Source organism: Lutra lutra, chromosome X (genome assembly GCF_902655055.1).
Source record: "Lutra lutra chromosome X, mLutLut1.2, whole genome shotgun sequence".
Taxonomy (NCBI): Eukaryota; Metazoa; Chordata; class Mammalia; order Carnivora; family Mustelidae; genus Lutra; species Lutra lutra.
The window spans coordinates 56735890-56763312 of record NC_062296.1 but is presented as its reverse complement, the minus strand read 5'-3'; the positions used below and the strand labels follow the sequence as shown (position 1 = coordinate 56763312).

Here is a 27423-nt window from a genome sequence, read left to right as displayed (position 1 = left end):
CATATCTCCAGGGATATCCCGATTCCTGTGACCAGATGCCTGTCTCAGATGCAGAAATCAAGGCTGAGTCAGGAGAAATAGCTCAGGTAATAACACACTTCAAATGTTATCAGCTTTGTCACCACGACCAGGACCCCAGGAACCTTCCTCTCACCTTGCCAAGCTTCCAGCACTAAAGAAACCTGGGCTCCTTCCCCATTCTTCATCTAGGGATGTGCTGGTGGCCCTCTTCTGAGAACCAGGAAACAGAGGCCCAGCACTTGGGGCAAGGGCCTCCCTAGGATTGCAGAACTGAGAGCCTCTGGGTTGTGACACCGTTAATAATGTCTGTCCCCATGTACTGAGGAGTTTGATGCTCACCAAGCCCTATTCTCTCTTAGCCTGTGCGCTAGTGCAGTCTCATTTCCATCACTGCTAAGGGGTTTATTCCACCAACCATGATCCTTTACCCGAAATTTGAAGTCCCCAAAGCCCTGGAAATAGCTTTCCCACGTATTGGGCACCATTTGGTTACAAAACCTAACCTGATTTAATGAGGGACAATTTTCAGTTCTGGCTTAGCCCACTTATTGTGAACGATTTCCACCCCTTTTCTTGAATAAATATTAAGGCTTTTTATTACTATTATTATTATTATTATTTTAAAACGGGGGCTGCCTCAGACCTCGCTGAGAGTGTTAAGAAATATACAACTTTCTAAGATCCGAAATATTCAGAATTCTGGAAACATGCCTGGGTTTAACCATGGCCTCAGCCATTTTTACAGCTAAGGAAACTGAGTCATGTGCTTCCCCAAAACCAGATCTCCGAGGTTCTGAATTGAGGCAACACCGAAAGCATTCCTATTCCGAAAGCGCAAAAGGTCCCGCCATTACCGCACATGGTACCCCGAACTGCCAAGCCTCAAAGGCTGGCGCCCCCGGAGGTGGGGCGCCCTGGGGGCTACGCACCCAGCGGGGAGTATCCTTGGCAGGCGGGGCAAAGGGGCTTCCGGGGCGGCAGCCACCTGGCCCGGCCCCCTCCGGCCCCGCCCGCTTCTGCTCTGCGAGGTGATTCACTCCCTCCTTCGCCCCGGGGGCCCCCTTCCCAGCTAGACGGCGGGCAAGACGGCACGGTGTGCAGCGTCCCGAAATCCGCCAGAAAGCGAGTAGATACTCCGCGCCACTAGGGACTCCGGCCCACCCCATGGCGGATTCCGAGCGCCTCTCGGCCCCCGGCTGCTGGGCCGCCTGCACCAACTTTTCGCGCACCCGAAAGGGAATTCTCCTGTTTGCTGAGATTGTGAGCGGCCCGGGACAGGCGGGTGGGCAAGGCAGGGTGGAGTGGCTGGACCACGCGGAGCCCGGAGGCCCCGGGTGAGGCAGGCGCGGACCTGGAGGCGCACCGCAGTGGGGCGCCGGAGGGTGGGTTGGTGGTGGAGGCCCGAATCCAGGGGCTCGGGGCGAAGCAGTGGGGATTGGAGAAGGTGGTCAGGGGTTGCTGGGCTACGGGGTGCCGCAAGGGGACCATAGCGCCTATGGGGGGGCCTTGTGGAGGGAGAGCGCGTGGACACATTGGTGAGCTCCTCGGAGGGATCCCAGGGGGCTAGGAGGCTGGGGGGCCTCTCGTGGCAGGGCGTGGCGCGGCCTGGGCACTGGCGGGCGGGCTGGCTGCGCGCCCAGAGGCGGGGCCTGTTGGGGTGGGGCCCTGAGCCCTGGTCCTACGGTGTAGGGCGGTCCGCCCTTTACCAGTTCTTCCTCGTCCTTCTGTGGTCGGGAGGATGTCCTTAGCTCTTCGGGCCGCTCGGGGACCCTGGGTTTCCCACCCTTGGCTTCCTGAAAGTGGGAGCCACTTTGATTCACTTGTAAAAGCGGTGCGACGCCTTTAACAGAGTCCTGCCCCTCCGATGTCACTCTCACCGCTTCCCAAAGGGGTTGCCGAGGGAACCGCAGGTCCCGCCCCTGTCAAGGCCCTGAAGCTGGCGCCGGCAATGCTCACCAAACACCTGGCAGCACCACTCCCTGCAGCCCGCCCCTATGCTGGAGGGGAAAAGGCGGGGGACCGAGGCACCCAGCTCTACCCCTTCGTAGGTGCCCCTTCGGGCCAAGTCACTTAACCTCTCAGTGCCTCAGTTTTCTCATCTATAAAATAAAGATACTAATAACAGTACCCAGCTCATGGGGTTGTCATGATGATTAAGTAAATTCCTACTTGTACAGCCCCTAGAACAACTTTTGGGACAGTGAGCACAAAGTAAACGTTTAGCTATTAATTTTTGTCATCTTTCCAGCCCTGGTAGGCATCGTCGGAGTTTGAGACCTCCAATTTAAGCCAAATCCCCTCAGCCCTGGATGCTGATTGGAGGGGGGGGGTTGTCCCCTTTCCCCTGTCATCCTTCCAGATATTGTGCCTCGTGATTCTGATCTGCTTCAGTGCCTCCACGCCAGGATACTCCTCCCTGTCGGTGGTCGAGATGATCCTTGCTGCTATCTTCTTTGTCATCTACATGTGCGACCTGCACACGAAGATACAGATCATCAACTGGCCTTGGAGTGTGAGAAAGGGGCGGGACTAGGGAGGGGCGCCAGGGCAGTTGGGATGGTCCTGGGACCGCTGGATGCTGACTTCCCCTCTTCTCCCCACGCCTCACAGGACTTCTTCCGAACCCTCATAGCGGCCATCCTCTACCTGATCACCTCCATTGTTGTCCTTGTTGAGGGAGGAAACCACTCCAAAATCATCGCAGGGGTAAAAGCCACAGAGGCAGCTCCAAGGCAAAGATAGGGGTTTGAGAATCCAGGGCCCAGTTCTGCTTCTGCTTTTGGGAGAAAGTATATGGCCCATAGCAGGTCACACTTGTCCTTAGAGCCTGCAGGAAGGTCTGGCCCATGCTCTGGTTGTCCTCCCGAGATCATCATTTTCCATGAAAGGCCATGCCTTGTCCAACACAGGGACCTCTGTGGAAAGCACAAAGAGGTGGCCCCTTTGTCAACACATGAGACTGCCATCCACTAGAACTTTGTCTTGAATATACCATGTGCATGGTGCCACTGACGTGTGGGGCCACTGTGTGGTTACCCTATGTTGGGAGGTTCTAGGAGGAGGGAGGATGGAGTAGATTCCCATCTCTTGGCTTGTCCCTGGGGCTCTCTGGCTTCCTGATCTGGGGTTTTAGTCACCATCCCTGCATGGGAGCAGTCATTGGAGGTGTAGATACAAGGAAGCAAGAGGCGGAGTAGGCTGATGGACCTAATCCAGCCTCCCTTGCACCCATCCCCACCCTCAGGTACTGGGCCTACTCGCCACAAGCCTCTTTGGCTGTGATGCCTACATCACCTTCCCCTTGCGGCAGCAAAGACATACAGCAGCCCCTACTGGTAAGTGTGTGTGTTAGTGGGGGGAGTGTTGCTGGGGGTTTGAGTAGGAAAGGGAGTCTCCCATGGGCACAAATGCCCCCTTATTGGTACTGATGCCTTTAGTGCCCATGAGTACTGTAAGCTTCAGTATTCCTTGTCTGGAAATGGGCATAGGATCCTACCAATGCTTTCCTCTCCTTTCCTCACTTGCAGACCCTGCAGATGGCCCGGTGTAGGTGAACTCCCTTCATTTCTCTCTGAAGCCTGCAAATAACACTTCCTTCGAATAACTCCTCCCTGCCCCGACAACACTCCCAGCCAACTCCCAGCCTCTTACTGAAGTACAAGTGCCTTTATTGGGAGAATCTGTCTTCCTACCTGCCAGTCCCTCCTGGGTGTGGCCACCTTTATGGGTGTGCCTCTGTCTCCCTTCCTTCTGCAGCACCCAGGAGGAGACACTTGTTCTGCCTGGACTATGCACCCACTGAAGCCACAAAATGAGGGCAGGAGGGGGGCCCAGATTTCAGATTCTAGGCCCTAGGTTGTGACCCACACCAAATAAACTCCTCTCTGTGGGGGGTGGTTCTGTGGGGGGGTAAATAAACAGATTGTTACAACATATAATAATGAATAAATTAATCCTTTGGTCAAATGTGGATAAAGCATCAGGAAGGGGAAAATTGGGGAGGGGACAGCTGGAGCAAGGAGGTAAAGAAGCCAGGCCTGTTTTATGGCAAATATTAAATTACTTCATTAACACAAACAGATGAAGGAGGAAGGGGATGTATGGCTTGGGCTGGGAGACGGGATCATCTCCACTGACGGGAGAAGAGAACTCTCCAGGACTACACTGCCTTCAAGCCACGATGCAGTTCTTGTCCCTGGCCTGGCGAGGCATCCCTGGGCGAGAGCTCCTGGGGAGCTGTGGAGATGGGGATTTGGGGGTTCCAGTTGCATTGTCCTGAGCAGGCCCGGGCCTGCAAAGATGCGGGGGCAGGGGGATGCGTTCCCCTAGGAAGAAGCCATCCTCCTCTGAGGACTCAGAGCTGGGGCTAGAAGGTGAGCTGGAGCAAGATCCTGAGTCCGACCCTGATCCCAAATCACACTGGTGGTGGCGATGTCTGCCTGAGTGGCGGCGGTGATGATGATGATGGTGGCGGCGGCGGCAGCGGCGATGGGTGGGGCCTCTGGGTGGGGGACTACGAGGCCTGCGACGTTGTGCTGGGGGTGCACTCAGGGTCCGCCGAGGGCCTCCCTCAGACACCAGAGGATCACGGAAGCTGACGCGAGGGGTGCTCTGGCGACCAAAGGCACCATCTTCTGGGCTCTGATCAGGCTGGCTGGGGAGTCCTGGGGGCGGCTCTGGGGGGCTGCGGAGCCCCAGCTCTGGCATGGAGTGGCGGTGGGGGGCCCCTCTCAGAAAGTGGGTGGGCTCCTCAGGGCCTGCAACTAGAAAGAGAGATGGAGCAACTCCCTGTTATCTGGCCCCCGAGGGGAGGCCGGTAGAAGGGACTTCTCTCCACCTTACCCCGTCAGGACTGGGAAAGTGGGAGCAGCAGTTGGAGGGCGGCAGCGAGGTTGGGGGAGTTTGGGAAATGTGAAGCTTGGAGCAGACTCTGGGTGGAGGGAATAGAAGTGTGGCTTCTGGTGTAAGGGGGGTGGTGACATTGACTAAAGTCGACCAAGTTAGCCATAGAATGGGGGGTGGGGTCTGGGCACGGAGGGAGGAAGGTGAGGGGTTTGGAGGAAAGGAGGAAGAACTTGGGTTCAAGAAGGAACAAATTGAGGCTAGGGGATGGGCCTTGTAACAGAGAGGGGCGGAGCCAGGGTTCACAAGGGGTAGTGTGGGCTGGAGACTAGTCCTAGCTCGGTTTGGAGATGCAGCCTGGATGGAGGTGGGGGAGAGGCCAGGGATACCGCCTGAGAAGGGTCTGGGCCAGCCAAGGGGAGGGTTCTGGCTTGAGGTGGGGGCGGGGACTCGGAGAGGCTAGGCGTGCCCCAGGGTTAGCTCACCGGGCTCTGGCTCTGTGCTGGTCCCTTTGGTGGTGGTCTCCGATGCCTCCACAGTGGAGAAAGAGGCTGTGGATGCTGCAAGAGGTGTGGAGACTGTGCCCGCGCTCCAGCTCTGGCGGCCCGTCCCGGAAGCTGTGGGCTCGGACCCCAGGCTGCAGGCTCTAGAGCAGAAGATCAGGCCACGGCGTGGCAGGAAGGGGCGGCCCAGGAGAGCTCGCCCGCAGCGACTACAGCAGAAGCAGCGGTCTGAGGCGTGCCAGTGCTGGCCCTCATAAGCCATCTGACCCTGGTCCAGGCCTGCGGGGATGGAAGAGAGGGGGAAAACTGAGGCAGAGCCAGCAGGCATAGCCCTTGCCTGTCCTGAATGGGGCCCATCGTGGGAAGAGGCATGGAATCTGAGGCAGGGTACCCCAAGACGCCCTCCCTCCCAACTCTCCAGAATGGGGCTCTTTTCTGGAGGAAGAAGAGAAACTGAGGTTTGGGCTTCACTCTAAGTTTCTTCATCCTTTCTCTCTGTGAAACCAGCTGATGTCTCCTCTTCTTCTCTTTCTTTCCCAGGGTGCCCCCTCCCAGACTGGGGGTGGGCATTGGACTCTTGAGATGTGGGTCAGGTGGATGGAGTGTAAAAGGTGGACCTGAAGGAAAGTTGGGGGGGGTAGGGCTTAGAAGGTAGGGCAGGGCCTTGGTGGGAAAGGAGTGGGTCTTAGAGGGCAGGGTGCAGCTCAGGAGGTAGGACTGTACCTACGCTGATGGAGATTTTAGAGACTATGGAGAGTCTGGAGGAGTTGGGCCTCCGCTGAGGGAGTAAGAGGGTGGCCCCAGGGGGCTAGGGGGGCTGGGAATTGGAACCCTGGAAGTGGGCATAGATACGCAGTGGTGCCTAGGGTCACACAGGTGGGGTTTCATAAGTCCAGCATGATGGGGGATACTGGTGAGGGACTTGCAGTAAAGGGTGGAGGGCTATGGTGCGGGCACTGGACCGCAAGTATGGACTATAACGGAGGATCCTGGTGGAGTGGTGCTACGGCCCGGCTTTCCATGTGTCGCCCCGTCCCTTTTCTTATTCACCCACCAATGTGCTCCCCACAGCCATCACAGTACTCAGCGTGGCGGGCCTCGTAGCAGGCGCAGCAGTGGGGGCGGCTCTGACGCATGACGTAGCGCTGCCCTCCCAGCGAGGCTTCGCACTCGAAGCAGCAGAAGTGCCCCATGTGCCAGTGCCGGCCCTCGGCCTCAGTGCACTCAGGGGAGAAGATGATCTGAGGGGGCAGGGGAGGGGGGAGAGGGACACGGGCCACCTTGGCCATCAGAAGGGCCTTCCCCTGGCCCTGCTCACCCTCCACTCCCACCCTGGGCTGGACAGGTGTGAACCTCGTCACAGGCTTGGCAACGCGGGCGCAGGCACTCTGCGTGGTGGCGGCCGCAGTAGACTTTGCCGGCATGGTAGAAGTAGATGAGGTCCACCAGCAGCTCGCGGCACGTGGAGCACACGAAACACTGTGGGTGCCAGCAGGCACCCAGGCCTGCTCGGCTGGCAAACACAGCGATGTCGCCACCTCCGATCTGCTTCCCGCACTGCCAGATGACAGAGAGAAGCTGCCACCAACAGTCAGACCAGATGGGGGTCTGCCGAGGCCTGTCACACTTGGGCCTGCCCCTGGCCAACCTCTGTGACTGGCTCCACCCATGGGGTAACTTTTAGATGGGGCCCTGCTTACACGGGGTGGGGGTGGGGTCCCCTAGAGGCTGACATGACTGCTGGGGGGAAGCCCACAGAGACTGGCCCTTCTAATTGTGAGTGGCCTTAAAGGCAAGTCTTGTCCTTAGGGAGCTGGGGAAATCAAATAGACAGGCCAGGGGGTACCTAGGTGGCTCAGTTGGTTAAGCATCTGGCTTCAGCTCAGGTCATGATCTCGGGCGGGCCTGGGATGGAGTTCCATATTGGGCTCCCTACCCAGCGGGGAACCCGATTATCTCTCTCTCTCTAGTTGTCACTCTCTCTCAAATAAGTAAAATCTTAAAAAGAGAGAGAGAGAGAGACAGGCCAGGCCCAGTGGGGGAATCTTAGCAACAAACCTCACCTTAGAACCTTACAGGAGGATCTAGGGTCAGGCTCCATCTGCCGGGAGGGGCCTTGAAGACAAATTCTACCTGCCACTGGGCCCTATAGACAGGCCAGACCACTGTGGGTCAGTTCTTAAGGACATGTCTTAACCACAAGAGGACCAGAGAGACAGCCCACTCCTCACATCCACTGTGAAGAGGGAACTAATAGAGAAGGTCCACTAGGGCCTCCTTAGAGACAGACCACAGTCAACTGTGAGCTGCGAGAGAACAGGCCCTGTCCACCAGGGGGCCCTGCAGACAGATCTTGCTGGCCAGGGAGGCCTTAAGGCATGGTCCCTGCCTAATGGTGGGATGTGAGGAAAGGACCCCATCCACCAGAGGGGACATGAGAGACGACCCCTAGGACTGAAGCGGCAGGCTTCATCTCTTCCCAGGGCCTGGAGCAAAGGCACTGCTCTCACCCACTGGGGCCCTCCCTGGCTCACCTCCTCACAGATGGCCCCAGTGATGGTCACAGGGAAGATGCGCACGGTGCCACGGCCCAGGTTCTCCCGCTTCCGCTGCTGGCTGAAGGCTCTGAGCTCTTTCTTCTCCTCCTCCTCCAGTGCGGTGCAGTACTGTGCCTGGGGTGGGAGGGTCTTCCAGGCTCCTCCCACCATGCCTGCTCCCCCCCCCCCCCCCCCGCACCCTTCCAGAATTTATCCACACTCAGTTTACCTCTAGGCTTTGGTATAGCTGGGTGCTTCCTGCTGGACATTTCCACCCTTTACCTCCTCTCCCAGGGCTCAGCTGTGGTTTGGCCGAGGAATGGCCCACCTGTCCCTGCCTGTGCACACCTTTCACATTGGATGGGCTTCCCTTTCCTCCCTTGACCCTGTGCGTTTCTTTCCAGCTGCTTAGCATTTGCCCTGGTTGTGCCCTGCCCCCTCACTACCTGGCATGGCCTTCCTGTCTTCTCGCTCCTCACCTCACTGTCGTGTGGGGGCAGCTGGTGCAGCAGCTGCTTGATCCTGTATTTTTCCCCGGGACTGTTGACGTAGGGAACCTTATCCTCTGGGAGGCAGCTGAAAAATTGGTATACCTGGGAGGATGTGGGGGATGGGAGAGAACAATTGAGACTAGGGGTGAGCTGAGATGCAGCAGGATGGTGGGCTCCTACTTCTCGGAGAATGTTAAAGTCATTGGAAGGGGCTGTCTACTGACCCTCTCCACCTTTCCTTCCTATAGATCATTTCCATCACCTCCCAAACATGCCATGAGTTCCTTCAAGCCTTGACCCCACGTTTCTCTCCAGCTGCTGTCCCCCATTCTTTCATTTACAGCAGAGTTCCTCAAAAGAGCTGTGGGCACTCGCCCCCTCCACTTCCTCTCCCATTGTCTCCAGACCCAACTCCAGTTGGGCTTCCCTGCCCCTTCCGTCCCTGCCGCTCCTCCAAAGCTGTTCCTGTCCCGGTCATTGACGATGTCCACACCTTCAAAATCCTTTTTCGGGTCTCAGTCCTCATCCAGCCGGACCCATAAGTAGCACTGAACACAGCTGATCACTCCCTTTTCCTGGAAATGCTTTGTTCCCTTGGCTTCCAGAACACTGTCCTCAGTTTCCTCCTACCTTATTGGCTGTTCCTTCTCTGTCCCCTTTTTGGTTCTTCTTCAACTAACCAACCCCCAAATGTGGGAGGAGCCTCAGGCTCATCCATGGTTCCCTTGCCTCTCTCTACATTCGCTCCCTAGGGAATCACATCCAAACTCATGGTTATAAATACCACTTCATGGCTCATGCTTCACAAATCCATACCTCCAGCCCTGTGACACCTCCCTTGAGTGCCAGGCCACATGGCCACTCACATCTCTGACAGGCATCTCAGAACTCCAGATGGCCAAAACCGAACTTATGCTCTGCCTTGGCCTGTCCCCTGTCAGTTAATCCATCCCTCCTTGAGGTCATCTTTGACTCCTCTCTCTCACACACCCACAAGCAAATCCTCTTAGCTCTGCTTTCAAAACGTATCCAGAATCTGACCACCACTCACTACTTCCACTGCCAACATGGTTATTAGTCATGGTCCCCCTGCCTCGACCCTCACACCTACAGCCTATTTTCCTCACAGTAGCCAGAGGGGGAGCCTGTTTAATCCGAAGGCAAACCACGTCCCTTCTCCAGTCACAACCCTCTTGTGGCTTCTCCTTCATTCAGAATAGAGGTCAAAGTCTTCCCCATGTCTCCCTCCCCACCTCTGTCCTCACTTCCACTTCCTCTCCCAGTCACTCACTCTGCTCTAGCCACACTGGTCTCCTCACTGTTCCCCACAGGGCCGAGCACACTCCTGCCTCAGGGCCTTTGCTTGGCTATTCCTTTTGCCTGGATAGCTCTAACCATGGATATATGCATGGCACTTCTTTACCTCCTTCAGGAAGCCCAAACATCATATTTTCATAGAGGCTGACCCGGGCACCCTATTTACAATTCTAAGATTTCTCTCCTTCACTCCTTCCCTGCCTTTTTTTTTTTTTTTAAATTCCATAGCCCTTAAACTATCTGACATATTTTTCCAGGTGTGTTTACTGGCTGGTGCTCACTTTAAGACTCTAAGCTCCATGTGGGCAGACATGTTTTGTGTATGTCTTATCCACTGCTGTGGCCCCAGTGCCCAGAACAGAGTGTGACATGCAGTAGGTGCTCAATAACTATTTGTTGAGCGAATCCATTAATGGAAATGTGGAGAACGAAGCGCTGGCATGAGACCTGAGTCAAGGGGTAGAATAGGAGTGGCGTGAACAGGCCCTGACCAACCTGCTCAGTGATCATTCAGTATTCACCAAGAATTGTGGGGGAATGACCACCGTGAGATTGCAAGGGGGTCAGAAGGATTCACATGGTCTCGTGTTGTCCCAGAAATAGGATTCTACCTGAGTGTGTGTATGTGTGTGCTGTGTGGGTGTGTGCGTGTAAGCATCTACTGGAGAAGAAGAGTGGGTGTCAGCCTCTGGTCACCTGCTCTGGCTTGAGACCAGGGGGCACCCAGGCATACTCCTCCGAGGCACAGCCTGAGTCATCATCGGAGATGGAGTGGCGCTGGAAGTCTGAGATTAGCCGACACATGATGCGCTCCAGGTCCACAGGCACCGTGTGCACCGCGTGCTCCTCCCTCGGGCATTTGCAGTGCTGACAGATCTTTCTGAGGGGACCGGGATGGAGGTCAGTGATTAAGGGGTGGCTCCCTTGGACCCCTGAGCAGCCCATGGAAGTCCAACTAAGGGGCAGGGACAGGCAGATCAGCACCACCCAAGGACTTCTGGGCCTGGGGGAGGGGCTGCCGTGGGTGAGACCCGAGAGGAGGGCAAGGCTGGGAGCTGGGGGCGGGGCTGTAGGGTCTGCAGGCCCGCCTTTGACTTTTATCTCTGGGACTCAGGTCAGACTTTCCTGGCAGTGGGCCTGAATAGGGGCGGGGCTCTGAGTCTGAGATTGGAGTTTTAAATTCAGGTGGGTTTCTCCTCGGGACTGGCTTTGGAGGTTGTGGGGGAACTTTCCCTAGAGGCGGGCTCTGGCCTGTGCTGAGGCTCTGAAATTGTGGGCGGGTGGGGGCTCCGAGCCTATAGATGTGCCAGCTGTGGACTCTGGGGTATTTTGAGATGTTTGGGGTACAGGGCTCCAGGGGAAGGACAGGACACTGGGTCCACGAGAGGAACTTTGAGCCTGAGAGGCGCTGGATGTCAGTGGACGATGCTCACCGCCTTGGTACTGAGGATTTCCCTAGGGATGGGACTCTGGCTTGTGATAACCGTCTGGGGGCGGGGCTATGGAGCGGGTGGAGCTTTCCTGGGACCAGGACAATTGGGAACGAGTCAGGGGGCGGGGCCCTGAAGCTGAGCGTGAGGCTCCACCCCAGCTGAGTTGCTCTGGTGGACCCCGCGGCTCAAGCCTAGGGGTGTGGCCGAAGCTTCTAGGGGTTTCCCCTGACGGTGGGGTCCTGACAAAGGCGAGGCGCTTGATGGTCACCTACCTCCATCCATGCAGCAGGAAGCCGGGGCACTGCTCCCTGCAGGAGTTGCAGGGCTGGCCGCGGTCTGGGTCCTCTGCCTCTGGAGGCTGAAGTGGATGGGGACAGACGCGGGACCCGGCGAGGCGCGGGGGCGGGGAGAGAGAAGTCAACGCCCGCCTCTCCACTCCCGCGACCGCACGCTGGGGCCTGTCCCACCAGGGCAGCGCTGGGCAGGCTGGGACAGCGCCCGCAGCGCGGGGGAGGAGAGCACGACTGAGGTAAAGGCGGAGCAGCTGAGACCACCTCCCCGTAAACCCCCTTTTCAGGGAATTCCCTTCCCCCTCACCCAGCCTTGGATACCTCCCACCTGCCTCTGACTTCTTCAGGCCTCACACACCTCTCCCGAACTCAGAATACTCTCCCCACCTGAGCACAGAGTCCCTAATTTGGGTGTCTCCTCCCAGGCCTCACCTTGGCTCCTTCTCTGCCCAGGAGGCCAGCAGGACTCCGGTTCCACAGGGTAGGAATCTGAGGCCCCATCCTTACTTGGGATCCCTACAATAACCCTTCCCCTCTTTTCTGAATCTCAACAGCCCTCCCCTAAATCCTGGCTTCCCCCTTTCATACCCAAGGAACTGGAGACCCTCCTTCAGGATCTCAGGAGGCCCCTGATCCATTGAATAACCCCAACCCCAAGAAGCCGTGGTCTTCACCCTTCACATCCTAGGGTATTCACTCCTCTGGACCACCAAACCCAGACCCCACCTAAAGACCCCCTCCAAAAGAAAAGCAACGCTGCTATCTAGGAAGTCAGAAAGCTCCTGGCTCAAGTAGAAGCCTGGAAGCCCTCTTCCCCCACATCCTAATCATCCCCCCCAACCTAATGCCTTAATATTCAGGCACCCCAGGAGTGTGGGACCTCACCCCTAAGATCGCCTTCTGCCAAAGTACAGGGGAAGTCCCTTTCCTCAGAAATTCAGGAGGTCCTCGTTCAGTCCAGGACCCCAGGATCCAGTCTGTTGGCCCTCAGAATCCCTTCCCAGAATTCACACGAGAAGGGAGCCCACCAGGTCCCTGGGGTGCTGATAGAAGTGTGCAGAGAGGTGAGTAGGGAACAGGTGCCATCAGACCTCCGCCTTCCTCAATCCGCACGCTTCCAGCAGCCCCAGCCCCTCTGTTCTGGGAATCTGGGGTTGGGGATTCCCAGACCCTCGATGGTGCGCCTCCTCGTTATCCCGATTCCCTGCTCCCCGGCCTCAGTTTATCCCTGACTCCCACCGCTGCCCCAAGTCTCGCTCACCGCGCGCCCGGAGCGTCGCCTCCGGGACCCACGCGCGAACATGGCGCGCCCGGGCAGGGTCAAGCCGGGCAGGGTCAGGCCGATGGAATCCTCACGGCCGTCAGGCCACCGCGCGTCCGGCCTGGGAGCTCTGTTCCGTAAATCTGACACCGGCGTGGGAGGAGCGCGCCCCGCACGGTCCGCCCCTGGCCCTGTGCTCACTCCTGGGCCAAGGCGCCCCCTGCCTAGAGGTGAGGGGCAGGCAGCCCAGGAGCGCCATATGGGAGAGCTCCCCAGCCTTCTTGCCCTGGACACAAGCCAGGCCTCAGAAGGCATGGCCCACAGGGCCTCCCACGGAATAGTCTAGGGCTGGAAGGCTCTGCAGCGGAGGAGGGGGGACTTGGAAGTGGTGAGCTAGGGTATTTGTGTTGGCATTTCGTGTCCGTTTATCTTGGAAGTTCATTTGGAGGAGGGGAGGGGTTAAAACCACCTTTTGGCGCTCCCCCCCACTGGTGATATTCCGAGGGTCTCTTTCCCCCGGATGAATGCTGCGAGAATGATCCCCAAGCCCATCGCAGCCCCAGCTGGTGCTCCCTCGCCACCATCAGAGAGCTGGCTCTCATACACCCCCACAGCCTCCACTCTCAGGCCTTATCAGAGCCGGGACTACTTGAGATTTATGGGGGAAAGATGTGAAAGTCACTGGCCAGATTCCGAGGCCTCACCTCCTGCTCCCTTCCCTTCCTTACAGGCCCAGCTGTCTTGTCGCCCTAAGTCCTGAGAAATAGATCTTAAAGCTTTCCCTCCCTTGGCTTCCATTTTTTTTCTCTCCAGTTAGATATCCTTTTCCCGGAGCTCAGTCCCAAAGCTGGGAGTCTCTCCTTCGCCTGTCAGGCTTCGCCGTGCCTCAGGGCTGGGAGGAAGGGGTCCCCGGCCTGCCATCTGAACTCGGGCGCCGGCTGGGGGTTTCTAATTAGGGAAGGTGGCGGCAGCAGCCGCCGGGTCTTTCAGCGTGGGCCCAGGGTACCTCCTCCATACTCAACTCCATTATGCACATCCCAGTCACTTCCCGCCCCTCCCTGCCCCGGGGAGGAGCCAGGGTGGGGTGAAAGGGAATGAATGAATGAGGTAATGAGTCACCCCAGTGCTCCGCCCCCTGGCCTTGCAGCCCAGGGGGTCTCCGAGTTCTCCAGCTCCGGCGGGGAAAGGAAATGGCGAGAAAGCTGGGTCTGAAGAATAAGAGGCAGGTGGGTAGGGGGGAAGTCTCCCTGTGAAGTACAGGACCCTTTGGGGTTTGAGGACAGGGCTCCACAGGGCCTGGGAAGGGGTGCGGCTAGTGGGCCAGAATTAGAACCGAACCCTAGAAAGACAGGGCGTTGGGCAGCCAGTGGGCAGGGGCAGTGGGCAGGGCTACTCAGAGCGTGACTTGGAATGATCAGATCGGCAACACGGCTAGAGGGACCTGACATGACGGGGTGACTTGAACGGCAAGTCCAGCAGGTCAGGGGCGGAGCTTCCTCTCGCCGCCTCTCCCCCACCTCTCTGTCTTCCTCCCTCCTCTCCAGGGAAAAAAGACACACTGAGAAATCAGAGCCGGGAGGACTAGGTGGTAGAGGAGTTTATTTAGGGGAGGAGAATTAATCCTATTTGTTCTTCCTTGGGGAGGTCTTCAAACAATACCGAAGGGCTAGGAAAGGGGGGGGGCGTCTGGAGGAGAGAGGGAGGGACCACAGCCAGACAAAATGGCAACACACGATCACAGGCACTACCGACGTCACAGACACAGCGGAGGGTGCAGGATAGGGACTCCAGACCGGGCCAGGGTGTGAAGGGAGGGAAGAGGCACGGAAAGGGAGGAGAGGGGTGGGCCGGCCCCACAGACCCGTTGGCTCTGTCCTCTGACTACCTAGCTGTCCTATCACACGGGAGTGGGCAAGGGTGTGAGGGGTGCTTCTCTCTGGATCCCACCCCTTACCCTCCAAGCCTTATCTCTCAGCTCCTCCCAGGCCACCTCAATCCTCAGCTTTGGCCAGAGATATTCCCGCCCCCCACTCCACCGCCAAACCTGCCCACTTTAAAACATTTTTTGCACTGCTCCATTGGGGTGGGCTGCCCCTTCTGAAACAGCCACGAACACCCACTATGCACCCCGTCCTGTCCAGAACTCAGATCTCACATCAAGCTTGGCCCATTCCTGAATCCCACTTCTTGCCTTGCACAAGATCTGCCCCCTTTAGAAGCAAACTCGGTCTCCTGAATATTCCTAGCAATACCGCTTCAGTACACTCTGGTCCCAATCCAAGACCCGCCCACTCTGGAGCCTCACCCATTCCTGGTTCAGGCCCCACCCCTCTAGAACCCGTCCCCCAGGTCACACCCCTTCTTGTCCCATTTCAAATCCTGCCCACTTTTGGGGCCTGACCCTTGCCTCACTCAAAGCTCCAACCATTCTAGAACCGGGCTCTCAGCCTCGTTCCAACAACCCCTACTCCAGAATGCTCTAGGGCACCCCTCTTCCTTAGACTCTAGACCCAGTATGTCTGGAACCCACACCCTTTGCTTATCGGTCCTCTTCACCCAAGAGCTCCCCTCAAGTCCTCCTCAGGTCAAGTCCCCCAATCTGCCTTTCTCCCCCCTCAGGGTTGAATTTCCCCTCATGGCCCCTGTTCAGACATTGCTGGAGGAGTCAAGGCCAGTTGGGAGGAGGGAAGGGAGAGAGGGGAGAGAGTCTGAAGTCACACTGACCCTCCCCACTTAGCTAAGATCTGTCTTTTCCCTGTCCCCCTTTCAGAGTCCCCCAACCTCAGGGCACAGGGCCAGGGAACAGACAGGGGCCAAGGGATGCAAAGGAAGGGGTGGGGTTAGGAGAGGGACCCACTCAAGGTCAGGCCCCTAATGCATGAGGGGTATGGAGTGGGGGCAGGGCTCGGACAGATAAATAGATATTTATATATAATATATATATATATATAAACAGCAAAGAGAGTTAGAGTCTCCTGGCTTGAGGGGCGGAGACCTGGGGTATAGGGGTGGAAAGGGCGGCAGGGCTTCTGAGCTCTTGCCCACCCATGGGGTCCTCCCGGGCTGCACTGACCTGTGGAGACAAAAGACAGAAAGGAGAGGGGGTCCAGACATAGGTTGTGCGCTTAGGGTGGGGGGCTGGGCTGCTACGCCTCCACCTTGGCTTTACCCTCTGCCTGCCGTGCCTTTTCTTCCTTCCTTCTTCACTCATAGTCCTTGGGTCAGCTTCATCCCAGATGCCCCTCCTGGGAAGGTAGTGCTTGCACCCACTAGATTAAGTACCAAAGACGTTGTGGTCCCCCCTCCACCAACCCCAAAATATCCATTAACATGTTACTGTTCTAGCTGTTGGTGATAGATCGTATTGGGCAAAACAAAGCTGCTTATCTTTGTGGTGCTTGTGTTGTGATGGAGAAGACAGACTTCAAACAACAAAAATGTGTTAAGTAAGTTATCTAGTATGACATCAGGTGATAGTAAGTGCAATGTAAAAACAAAAGGTAGACTAGGGTGAGGGGGATTAGGAGTGCCAGTAGGGGAAGAAATGTTGCTGTGGTAAGTGGGGTAGTCAAAGAAGAACTCATTTAAGAAATGATATTGGAATAAAGAGTCAAGGACATGAGGGAGTGAGCCATGCAGATAACTGGGATGAAGAAAAATCCAGGCAGGGGGAATAGCCAGCGCAAGGGCCCTGGGGTAGAGCCACGTCTAGTGTGTTTGAGGAACAGCAAGAAGGTCAGTGGGGCTCGAGTGGAGTGAGCAAGGGGCAGTGGTAGGAGGTGATGTCAGAGAGGCTGGTAATGGGGTCATATAGGGCCTTGTGGACTAGGCTGAGGACGTCAGCTTTGGCTCTGGATGAGGTGTAAGTCACTGGAAGAATTTGAGCAGAGAAGCATGAAATGAGAATACATGTCTCACGTTGTTTCTATTATTTCCTCAATAAATGTTTCTTAACATTAGTAGGGCTCTGAGTGATGTGTGTACATCATGAATAAGTCATGGTCATGTCCTGAAGTTTAGTGGAAGAGATAGTCAATAAATACATAAATTAATAATTACAGACTGTGATAAGAAAAGCACAGGGTACTATAAGAGAGATAAGAAAGGGGCCTTTCAAGAAGCTGGCCAGGTAAGGTTATCAAAACTAAGTGTGGGTGCAAAACTCCAGGGGTAAAACAAGTACCAAGGTCCTGAATTTGGCTTGTGCCTGGAACACGGTTGGGGTGGGGAATGGGAGGAGGTGGGAGATCGGAGAAGGGAAGGGTGAGGCTTGGTGTCATGCCTGGTGTGGGCTTTAGCTTTTAAGGTGAGTGAGATGGGAGCCCAGGCAGAGCTCTGAGCACAAGAGGGTAGTGTCAGGATTTAGGATTTAACAGGATCCCTCCAGTGCTGTGAGTAGAACAGAATGGGGATGTGGGTAGAAAGCTGTGATGTCCAGGGGAGAGGACAGCGAGACGTGGAAGATTATGGATATATTTTAATGGTAGAGTCAACAGGAATTTTTGATGAATTAGATATGAGGTACCTAATAAACTCCTCCCTGCCCTTTCCACCCTGGCCAAGTGCCAGAAGCTACCTCCGTCCACGTGTCGTCATCTCCCCCTCTTCCCATTTCCCTCCCTCGTAGGTGAGGAAATCAGACTTCTCAGACCCAGCAAAAAGACCCAGAAGCCTCCCATTGTCTCCGCCTGCCCCCTTCCTTCCATGAAATTCCACACTACCTCCCTCACCACAGGGGTTGCTGAGAGATGTTAGATCTATCACTACCTCCTGGACTGGTGTGCTCGTCTGACCTTCATGACCCAAGGCCCTTTACCCTCACCATCTATTGGCCTTATTAGAACAAACTGGCTTATCAATCACTTCTAAGGCCCACCTCGTCTTTCCTCGGTGGATTCCCGCACTACGCAAGTCCCCCTGCCATTCCCTTCTTTCATTGGTTGCTCTGTCCGCTTTTTCTCTCCCCTCCCTTCCGTCAGAGAGGACCTTCTACTTCTCTCCCATTGGCTTTTCATTCCGCCCGTCTTCAAGCACCATTCTCTTGCTCTCCATCTATTGGCTAGTTTTTCGTTCTTCCTATTAGCTCCGCCTCTCTATTGGCGCCTCCAAGCCCCCACCCCAGTGCCTACGTACCAATTACTCTTGACTCTTATTGGCTTACTGACCCGGCCGTCCCCCTTCCCGTACCCTTCTTGGCCGCGCCGCCCGCCCGCCCGTCACTCACCAGACTACATCTGATTGGAGAAGGAGGTGGGCGCGCCCTGAGGGCCATAGCCTTGCTGCCCGTAGTCTCCCTGAGGCCCGTAGCCGCCGCCGCCGCCGCCGGCGGGCTGCCCGTAATCGGGCTGGTAGCCGCCCTGGGGCCCGTAGGAGTCCTGGGGCCCGTACCCGCCTGGGCCCTGCCCGTAGCCTGCCTCTCCATAGGCGTCCCCGGGCGCTGGTTGCTTCTCGGGGGCGCCGGGAGGTGCACGCATGAATGGGGCAGCCCAGCCTGTCTCCTTGAACACGAACCACAGGTTGCCGACCCAGAGCACCAAGTTCAGGAAGCCGAACACCTGCGGGAAGACAAAGCCAGGCGGTCGTCCTGTGCCTGTTGATTTGGCCCCGGGGGACGTCAAGGCCGCGCGCTCGGAGCATAGAGACGTGGCCTTCTGAAGGGTGGTGGTTTCTAAAACCCGGACCCTCCAGAGTGCTGGCGCATGAACGCCAATGTGCAGAAAAGTCACCTGGGGCAGGGGGAATGGGGCGTGTTAGAATTCATACTCTCAGGGATGTTGACATCTATCACTATTACATACATACATTTATACATGTATAAAATATAATAATATAAATTTGTAATAAAGTAAAATGTTAAGCATAAATTTTATTATGTATATAGATATACTAACAGATCATTATACACATACGTATATACGCATATACAAAGTATATAAATATATGCTTTTATATTAAAACAAATACATGGAGCTTAAATATATACAATATAATTCAATTTTGGGACAGGCAGTAATAGCTCCTCTTTACAGTTGAGGAAGCTGAGGCCTGGAGAGGCTAAGATGCTCCAAGTCTCACACCCAGCAAGTGATAGAAAAAAAGTTGGGGGGGTCCCTGGGTGGCTCAGTGGGTTAAAGTCTATGCCTTCGGTGCAGGTCATGATCCCAGGGTCCTGGGATCGAGTCCCGCATCGGGCTCTCTGCTCAGCGCAGAGCCTGCTTACCCCACCTCTCTCTGCCTGCCTCTCTGCCTACTTGTGATCGCTCTCTGTCAAGTAAATAAATAAAATCTTTTTTTAAAAAGTTGGTATCTTAGCATCTGTAGCACGTGTATACAACTTACCACATGCCAAGTCCTTTTCTAAGCACTTTGTATGTTGCTAGTTCACTGAATACTCAACTTGGAGCAGGACCCCTTAGTAGTTTTCAATTTACATGCGCAGACTGAGGCTGAGAGGCTGAGTAACTAGTTAGCAGGTGGCAGAGCTGGGATTGAAGCTCAGACTGCTTGACTCTGGCCAGTAGGGGGAGTCCAAGTGAGAAACATTTCAAGTTATTCTTTCATTTTGCATACCATAGGCAAAATGGTCCCTAGATGGTACCGAGTCGCCAGAGGTTCCCCACAACTAGGCTGGGCCTAGGATCCAGATCTCCCAAACGTAATCGGACAGAGAGTCTCATATTCCCTTCCTGGGGACTATTTGTGCTATTGCAGTGGTTATAACTTCTATCTCATCCTTCAAGCCACTGTTGTTGGCATGCCTCCTCCAGGGAGCCCTCTTGGATCTCCTTTGAATTCTCCCCTCATTCTCTCCACCGCTCCCCAAGCCAGACTGTGAGGTTCCCAGCCTCTCTCCGCAACTGGCCCACCAGCCCAGCCACCTTCCCAGGGCTTACCACTGAAGTGTTGAGGCCAGAGGTCACAGGGTCCCTAAGCTCCTTGCATGTGTTCCCCGTCTGGTGGCAGACAGACATCCCTTTGATAATGTTCTCTGGGTCAGTGGCCATTTTCACGTCTGACAGTCCCTTGGCCCATGCTGATGAGCTAACCAGCCACATGAAGGCGAACACAGCCGTGGCCAGGAAGTCCTAGGGCAGGCAAGGAGAGGCAGATGGCACTGTGACTGGGCTGCTTCATGACATGCTGTGGGGCCTCCTCAGATCACAGGCTTTCTTGGGAGGGGGAGGCCCCACAGTAAAACCCTGTCTCTCTCCTGCCTTTTCAGCTCTGAAGCCCCCAGTACTCACTTAAAGGTGAGCATTCCTAGCTTGGGCGTTTATGTGTGTGCGTGCACGCACGTGTGTGTCTGTGACACAGAGGATGTGGGAGTGTAATTATGATGTGTGGGTATGTGTGGGGGAATTTTGTGGGATGGTTTCTGAATCTGTGGAAAGTAGCGTGTCTTTCTACTTTCATCTGAATGTGGGAATTTATGTCATTTTGTGTCTGGGATGAGGGTGTATGAGTACAGCTGTGTAGGAATCAATGTGTCTGGGTGGCATGATGACAAGCATGACTATCACAGTGAACCTCTGTGCACCTTTCTTTGATCTAGACTGTGTGGTTGTGTGCAAGGTGGCAGGTTTCCAGGGGGTAGGTCTGTCTGGGATTCTGTGTGGGCTCTGAGTGGGTCCCTGTCATTCTATGATTCGGTTTCTTTGATGCTCCCAGCAGTGGCAGCAGTAACATCTGTGGCTGTTATGGGGACTGCTGGCATGTGGGACTGTCTATGGTTTGGTAGCCGCCTATGAACATGACCGTGTCCCTGAGGCTCTATGTCCCCCGGGCCCTGCACTTGAGGGGCTGTGGGGGGCTTACCATCATGGGTCCTTTGTTGTTCTCTCGGTACTTATTCTGCAGGAAGATGTAGGTGGCCAGAGCCCCCATGGAGTACAGAAAGGCAAACACAGCCACGGTGACAAAGAATTCAGCCGATGAGGAGTAGTCCCCCACCAGGAAGATTTTCTCCGTGTCCCCTCGGCAGGTGGGTGCATCAAAGTACACTTGGTGCAGCCTGTGGAGAGACATGGCAGGTGTGGTCCAGACCCTAGGAACATGCTCCCTGCCCAAGTCATGGGTTCCCCAGATTCTGACAAGGTCCCTGGAAGAAAGAGGAGGAAATAACCCTTCACAGAGCACCTACTGTATACCAGTCACATTTTATGGATTGTTCACAGCATCCTGGGGAAATAGGTCTTATTCAATCTTTACTCCAACCCAGGAACTTTGACCTCTTGGTTATTTGTAGAACATCTGAGGCACCCTCCCACCCCAGGATCTTTGCACTGGAATGCCCTTCTCCTAGATATTACTCCCTTCATGTCCTTCAAGTTTTGCTCAACTGTCACTTCAGGGAGGCCTTCCCAGATCTCCGTATTAAAATCAAATGGAACCATTCCCTCCCAGTGCTCCTTAGCCCCCTTTCTAGCTCCATTTTTCTCTATGGCAGTGATACCCCATGCATCTGACATATCATGTGTTTTATGTTTTTCCTGGATTTTCCCCATACTTCAAAGAGGGCTGGGTTTTTTCCTTTGTTGTTTCACTGCTGTATCCCTAAGACCTGGAACAATGCTGCCACACAGTAGGTGCTCAGTGCATGTTCATCCAGTGAAATGTACAGAGGCTCAGAGAAGTGCATTAACTTGCCTAAAGTCACACAGCTGGGGAGAGAATGGCACAGTTGGGCTCTGAACACTGTGTTCCCCCTACATCATGTTGACTTTTCTCACTACCTCATTTCAGGTCCCAAAGAGAAAAGAAACGTATGCTTAGCAGAGGAGAGCACAGAGACTACAAAACAGAAGACAGACAGACAGGAGGGTAGAAGGGATCCTGGAGCACACAGAACACATGTACAAATGTGAGGTGGGGAGGTGCAGATTGGGAAGGTGTCCTGGGACTAAGGCCTTTCCTGCGGTGTAATGGAGGTCATAGGGAGAAAATGCGTGTAGGGAGGTCTTAGGTGGAGTCCCAGAGGTCTAGTCTCAGACTTGGGGGGCAGGATCCTGAGACAGAGCAAATGTTGCTAGTCCCCTTGTGTAGCAAAGGTCCTGAGGGAGGGAGCTTACACTTATTGATTGATCACCTACAAGGCACTTTAGATAACTGCTTCATTTAATGACTCTCTCCCTAAATCCTCTAAATCAGGGATTAGTACACCCATTCGACAGATGAACAGAGGCTCAGCAAGGTTGTGTTAAGTTGCCCAAGGTTGTAGAGCTGCTAAAGGACAGAGCTAAGACTTGAATCTGGGTAAGTTTCTGGATTCCTAGTGGGCCGGGTTGGGAGAGAGGGTGGGAAATGGAGGGCCCTTGGGAGGTTATCAGGGCAGTGGGGGATTCAGTCAGGGGGACCACGGCAAATACTTTTTTTCCCTCGAGACTTTTGGTTAAAAGGCAGGTCTTCAGGACTGGAGGTCCTAGGTGAGGGAGCTACTAGAGAGTGGAGGTTTCTGTGGCCTTCTGGATTCCCAAAGGAATCCCAGCAGTATCCCAGGCTGCTGGTTCCTCCCCCTCCCCCAAACTCTGTTTCCTGGCTTCTTTGAACCAGTGGATCCCTGCTTCCCACTGCCCCTCAGGCCATGCCTTCCCTGGTGCTTCTTTTTCTTTCAACCATTGCTCAGGGTCTGTCCTGGATTTTCCTCTTTACACTCTTCCCTCTAACCCTGGGTGATCCCCTGAGCCTGCATTTATCCTTAGTGCTCAAAAATGCACAATTTCCAACTCAAGCCCTGACCTCTTTCCTGAGTCCCTTAAACTTTTTTATTTTCTTTATTTTAACAAGCCCTCGTGGCACGCTTATTGTGTGCCCAGCACTGTGCTAAGCACTTTACAAGTATTAACTCAATCACTATTCATCATAATCTTGGAAGGGATATTATCAGACCCTTCTGCAGACAAGTAAATGGAGACCTGGAGCAGTTATGTGATTTGTCCAAGTAGTGGAGGAGCCTCAGAAGCCTCTACTGAAATTGTGTCTGTGGGTCTCTGTCTCCCCACTCCCCAGGAGGTAAGCATCATTGCGAGGGCGATGACCTTGCCTGCTTGTGCTCGTCCTCATGTTCCTAGCACCTGGCACACAGTATGAGCTCAGTGAATATCAGAATTGCTTAACTGGGTTTAATCATTCCCTATAGCTAATCAGACCCCCTCATTATTCTCTGCGATAAAACGCTGCATGAGGATCCCCTCTTTGAATTTCTCCCAGTCTGCAATCATCCTTTTTATCAATTTATTTGTTAAAATGTTGGCTCCCCGAGGGAGCTTGGTCTGGTTTTTTTTTTTTCTTTCCCTGTTATGTCCCCAGCACGTTGAGCAGAAACTGGCATACAGTAGGTTCTCCAAAAAATTGTGTATGGAATGAATGAATGAATGGGAATTAAATAATATTGGCTGACATTAATTGAGCAACTAGTGCTTTAAGGCTATTTATCCGTATACACTTATACTTTTGAATCTTGTTTATTGCTGGTCTCCTGCCCCTCCCCATTCACTAGAACACAGCCAGAGGGCACCAGCCTATGCCTGTCTTGTTCACCAGATGTCCTAGATGTCCAGAGCAGGGCCAGGCGCAAGGTAGGGGCTCGGTAAATGTGCGGTGACCTGACCCACCGTGGTCTCCTGAGGTGGGGGCTGAACAGGAGCCACTGTGGAGGCAGTATTGGCCAGTCCTACCCCACCCCCACCATCTCCCCTGGGATCCCTGGGGTGGGCTAGGGTGTGGGGGGGGCGCACCTGAAGGGGTACTCGAATTCAACCTCGATGCTGAGGTCACTCTCTGACTTGTTGGCACACTCCACACTCAGCCGGAGCTCCCCGGTGTAACTGCCGCATGTGGCAAAGGCGAAGATAGCAAAGACCTTGGGCAGCAGGGATGGGGATGGTCATGGTGAGCCTGTGTACACGTGGGATGGGATGCCCTCCTCTGGACAGATCAGGGCCCAGCACAAGCAGCAGCAGATGGACCAGTCCCCACCCCCACCCCCTAATCAGGGCTCATCGGCTCCAAGGACAAGCTGATTACAGGGGTGTGGCTGTCTCTTCCAGTCTTTCTCTCAATGTCTCTCTCAGTCTCTATCTCTCGATGCTATGATCCCCCTCCTTCTCTCTTCTGTCTCAGTCTCTTTATTCCTCTATGTATTTCTGCCTGTCTCTGTTGTTCTCTGTGTCTCTGTTTCTCTTGGTATCTGTTTCTCTGTCTCTCTCAGATGTCTCTCTGTCTCTGTATCTCTGTTTCTCTCTCTGCCTCTACCTCTCTCATATCCATGTAGGTCTCTTTCTGTCTCTTTTTTTCTCTGGCTCCATCCATGTAAATGTATGTCTCTCCCTGTGTGTATTTCCATCCTTGGTCTGTTTGTCTCTATCTCCCTGCTCTGTCTCTGACTCAGTCTCTGTATCATGATCTCTCTGTCTCTCTTGTGCATCTCTCTTTTTTCTGTGTATCACTTTCTCCTTTCCTTGCTCCCCTGAGTATCTCTCTTTTTCTGTTTCTGTCTCTCCCCCATCCCATTTTTTCTGCTACTCTTCCTGTATCTATTTCTCTTCTCATCTCTGTTCTCTGTGCATCTCTGTCTCCCTTTTTCTTTGTCTCTTTCTCCTTGTCTCCACTCTCTCTCTCATTTCTCTCTGTTTTCTTCTTGGTATTTCCATCTCTGTTTCCATCCTTCCCTGTCTCTCATTCTGTCTTTGGATTTCTCTGGCTTTCCATCTTTTCTGCAGCAACCAGTTTCACACTCCACCTCCCCTGCCCCTCTCTCACCTCAAAGGAGGAGGTAAGACGTCACATTCTTCCACTTCACAATGGGGGTACCCTTGGTCTTACATGACGTCACATCACAGCCCCTCTATTCACTGACCCCAGCCCCCGGGACCTCACCAATTCTTCCATCCCCTTCCACCCGCACCCACCCATCCATTCCTTGCTCCCCACCCCTACTCTTCCAGAGCCCACCACCTCCTTCTCTCTCCCAATGGCCCAGAGCACACTCACCCATTGCAGCACCTTCACAAAGCCAAGAGGCTCCTTGACCACCCGGAACTGACCCCCGGCCACCAGCTGAGGAGAGAAGTGGTGGGGAGGGGGTAGGATTGTTGGGAATGGAAAGGGAGGTGAGAGGCAAGTCCACCAGGCAATGACCCCTGGGATTAGGGCATATGACCTCCAGGAGTGAGTGATATTGGGAGAGAAAGGGTGAGAAGGAGAAAGTGACACTTCAGGGAAAGTGTGAGCACAGGGTCTCTGAGAGAAGATCCTTGGGGTTCAGGACTGGAGGGGAGGTCTGGGGAGATGGTGAGGTTGATGGCAGAGGGTTGTTGGGGTGAGGAAGATGGGGATGGGGTCGGGACTAATTAAGGAAGGGGAGAAGGTCTGAAACAGTAAAGGTGAGTCAGATGGTGAAGGGGATCAGGTGGAGAGAGTGAGGAAGGAGTTGGGGTTCATTAGGGTGGGGGAGGGGGTCTTGGGTGGTGGAGGTGAGTCATAACAAGGAAGGAGTCAGGTTGGCTAGGGTGGGGGAGGGGTCTGCAGCGGTAAAGGTGAGTCAGATGGTGGGGGGGACTGAAATGATGAGGGTGGGGAGGGGGGGTTGGTACTGGTTAGAGAGAGGTGAGGTTCTGAGGTGGTGAAGAAGAGTGAGATGGCAGGGAGGGTCTGGGCTGAGTAAGGTGGGGGAGGGCTGGGACATGGCTTCACTGGATATGTACTGGGGGAGGGGAGACTAGGGGTTTTGGAGAGGCAACGTCGCATCGTCCCCCTTGATCTGCTCTGGAGGAAGGGGTGGTCATCTACTGGGGTACCTTCCCTGGGAGGGGCAGGTGTCAGCCTTCCCCCCACCCCCCGCCCCCACGCCTTCTGTCGCTCTATTTCCTAGCTCATCTATGAGCAACCCTCATCTTCCTTCCACTGTTCCTCCTCTCCCCGTCCCCGTTACCCTTACTCTAGCCCCAAGACCCCTCTTCCTCTCCTCACGGTCGCCGGTAAGGAACCGGGCTTCTGGCGGACCCCGCTGCTGCAGTGAGGACGGCCCTCGCTGCGGCAAAGGGCGCGTTCCTTCTTTTCTCCACCTCCCCCTTCCTCCCTCGCCTGCCGTAGACCCCAGCCCCAGTGCTGGGGACCGACTGTCCGCTGCCAGGACCCTGGCCACCACCACTCCGAGTCGCCTGATTCGCGGCGATCCGGGCGGGGAGGCCGGGCAGCGGCGGGCTCTGTCCTCGGTGCTGGAACACGTACCTGATTCACCACGTCCATGTCTGCCAGCAGCAGCATCAGCAATGCGGGGGGCGGGAGGCGCCTGCTAACAAGGGCGGGCGCGGGGCGCGGCGGGGGCGGCGCGCGATCGTCGGAACAGCCCAGGCGGCCGCGGCTCCGCCCCTCGCGCCCCCGCCCCACTCTCGGCGCGCGCCTGCACACAGCGGGCCAAACCTAAATCTCGCCAGCCGCCATTCCAGCCCTAGAGCTGGAGTCGCGAGAGCCCTCTGGGAGGATCGGTGTCTCGAAAAACACAGCTAGAGGTCTGGGGAGTGGAAGACCATTCGGTCCTACAGTAAAACGTTTTTGCCAGGCCCTTTACGGAGTTTGTTGAGTGTGTTCTTACAATAGCCCTATGTGGTAGGGACCATTAGCCCCGTTTTTTACAGATGAGGAAGATGAGTCCCCGGAGAGGTGTAGCTGCTGCCCAAGGTCGCCCCACTAGTAATTGGCAGTGCCCAAAGTCTCAGCGATTTCAACGTAGTTCAAGGTCTTAAAAACCCCTCTCTTCTCCTCCAACCATCTCCCCTATTTCTCTATCCTTTTAGTCAAAATTTTGCTTGCTCCAACTCTACCCTTTACATCCTGTTTATTCCTCAGCTCTCTTTTAATCAGACTATCCCTCCTTCATGCTACTAAAACTAGGCCCACAAGGTCAATGGCGATTGCCATGTTGCAAAATCCAGTGGATAAATACAATGGGAGTTTAAGATGTTCAACCTCGTTTATCCTAAAAGAAATGTCTATAAAAGCTACTAAGATCCTGTTTTTCATCTTTGAGGGTGGTGAATATAAAAAAGTTTGCTTAAGCTCAATATTGGCAGGTTGGCCAGAAACAGGCATTCCCATAAATTACCAGTGGAAGTTAGGTTGGAATAACCTATGTAGAGGGCAATTTGGCAGAATTCGGCAACCTAACAAATCCATATACTAATCGGCTCAGCATTTATACTTCTAGGAACTTATCTGACAGATTCATACATGTGCTAAAAGTTGTATGTATAAGATGATTCACTGCAGTGCTGTTTATAATATGACTCCCTAAGCACTCCTTACTAGTGGCCCATTTAAGCAAAATCTGATACATCCACAAAATGGAGTACTATGCAACTGTCATTAGTACTAATATGGAGCCTTGTAGGGGCACCTGGGTGGCTCAGTCAGTTAAGCAGCTGCCTTTGGCTCAGGTCATGATCCCAGGGTCCTGGGATCGAGCCCTGCATCAGGCTCCCTCCTGGTCAGGGAGTCTGCTTCTTACTTAACTATCTTGGTGATCATTCCAAGGCTCCATATCAGTATTTTTTAAAAAGATTTTATTTATTTATTTGACACACACACACACACACACACACACAGGGAACACAAGTGGAGGGAGCAGCAGGTAGAGGGAGAAGCAGGCTCCCCACAGAGCAAGGAGCCCAACATGGGACTCAATCCTGGGACTCTGGGATCATGACCCAAGCCAAAGGCAGATGCCCAACCG

The 27423-nt window shown here is 54.7% G+C and overlaps 3 protein-coding genes across 5 annotated transcripts; 1 reads left to right on the top strand and 2 right to left on the bottom strand.

The window, feature by feature from the left end:
* Positions 1-1035: 1035 nt before the first annotated feature.
* On the top strand, positions 1036-3956 carry PLP2 (proteolipid protein 2). Its single transcript, XM_047716189.1, has 5 exons — positions 1036-1281; positions 2381-2533; positions 2632-2727; positions 3266-3356; positions 3549-3956. The coding sequence occupies exons 1-5, from the start codon at positions 1186-1188 to the stop codon at positions 3569-3571; spliced, it is 459 nt and encodes a 152-aa protein (XP_047572145.1). The 5' UTR covers positions 1036-1185; the 3' UTR covers positions 3572-3956.
* A 2-nt stretch (positions 3957-3958) lies between these two features.
* PRICKLE3 (prickle planar cell polarity protein 3) lies at positions 3959-12825 on the bottom strand. Of its 3 annotated transcripts, XM_047716187.1 has the most exons (10): positions 12696-12816; positions 12320-12477; positions 11417-11502; positions 10408-10591; positions 8383-8496; positions 7901-8090; positions 6720-6923; positions 6421-6607; positions 5349-5645; positions 3959-4784 (listed from the first exon to the last, which is right to left on the bottom strand). In XM_047716187.1, the coding sequence occupies exons 4-10, from the start codon at positions 10470-10472 to the stop codon at positions 4192-4194; spliced, it is 1650 nt and encodes a 549-aa protein (XP_047572143.1). In that variant the 5' UTR covers positions 10473-10591; positions 11417-11502; positions 12320-12477; positions 12696-12816; the 3' UTR covers positions 3959-4191. The 3 variants fall into 3 exon arrangements, with proteins under 3 accessions (XP_047572143.1, XP_047572142.1, XP_047572144.1); XM_047716186.1 differs by lacking the exon at positions 12320-12477 and having other exon boundaries at positions 7901-8038; positions 12696-12825; XM_047716188.1 differs by lacking the exon at positions 12696-12816 and having other exon boundaries at positions 7901-8038; positions 12320-12368.
* A 1961-nt stretch (positions 12826-14786) lies between these two features.
* Positions 14787-26024, bottom strand: SYP (synaptophysin). The gene is made up of 7 exons (XM_047716702.1): positions 25923-26024; positions 24684-24749; positions 23429-23553; positions 20511-20706; positions 19589-19780; positions 17920-18250; positions 14787-15768 (listed from the first exon to the last, which is right to left on the bottom strand). The coding sequence occupies exons 1-6, from the start codon at positions 25956-25958 to the stop codon at positions 17924-17926; spliced, it is 942 nt and encodes a 313-aa protein (XP_047572658.1). The 5' UTR covers positions 25959-26024; the 3' UTR covers positions 14787-15768; positions 17920-17923.
* Positions 26025-27423: the final 1399 nt, after the last annotated feature.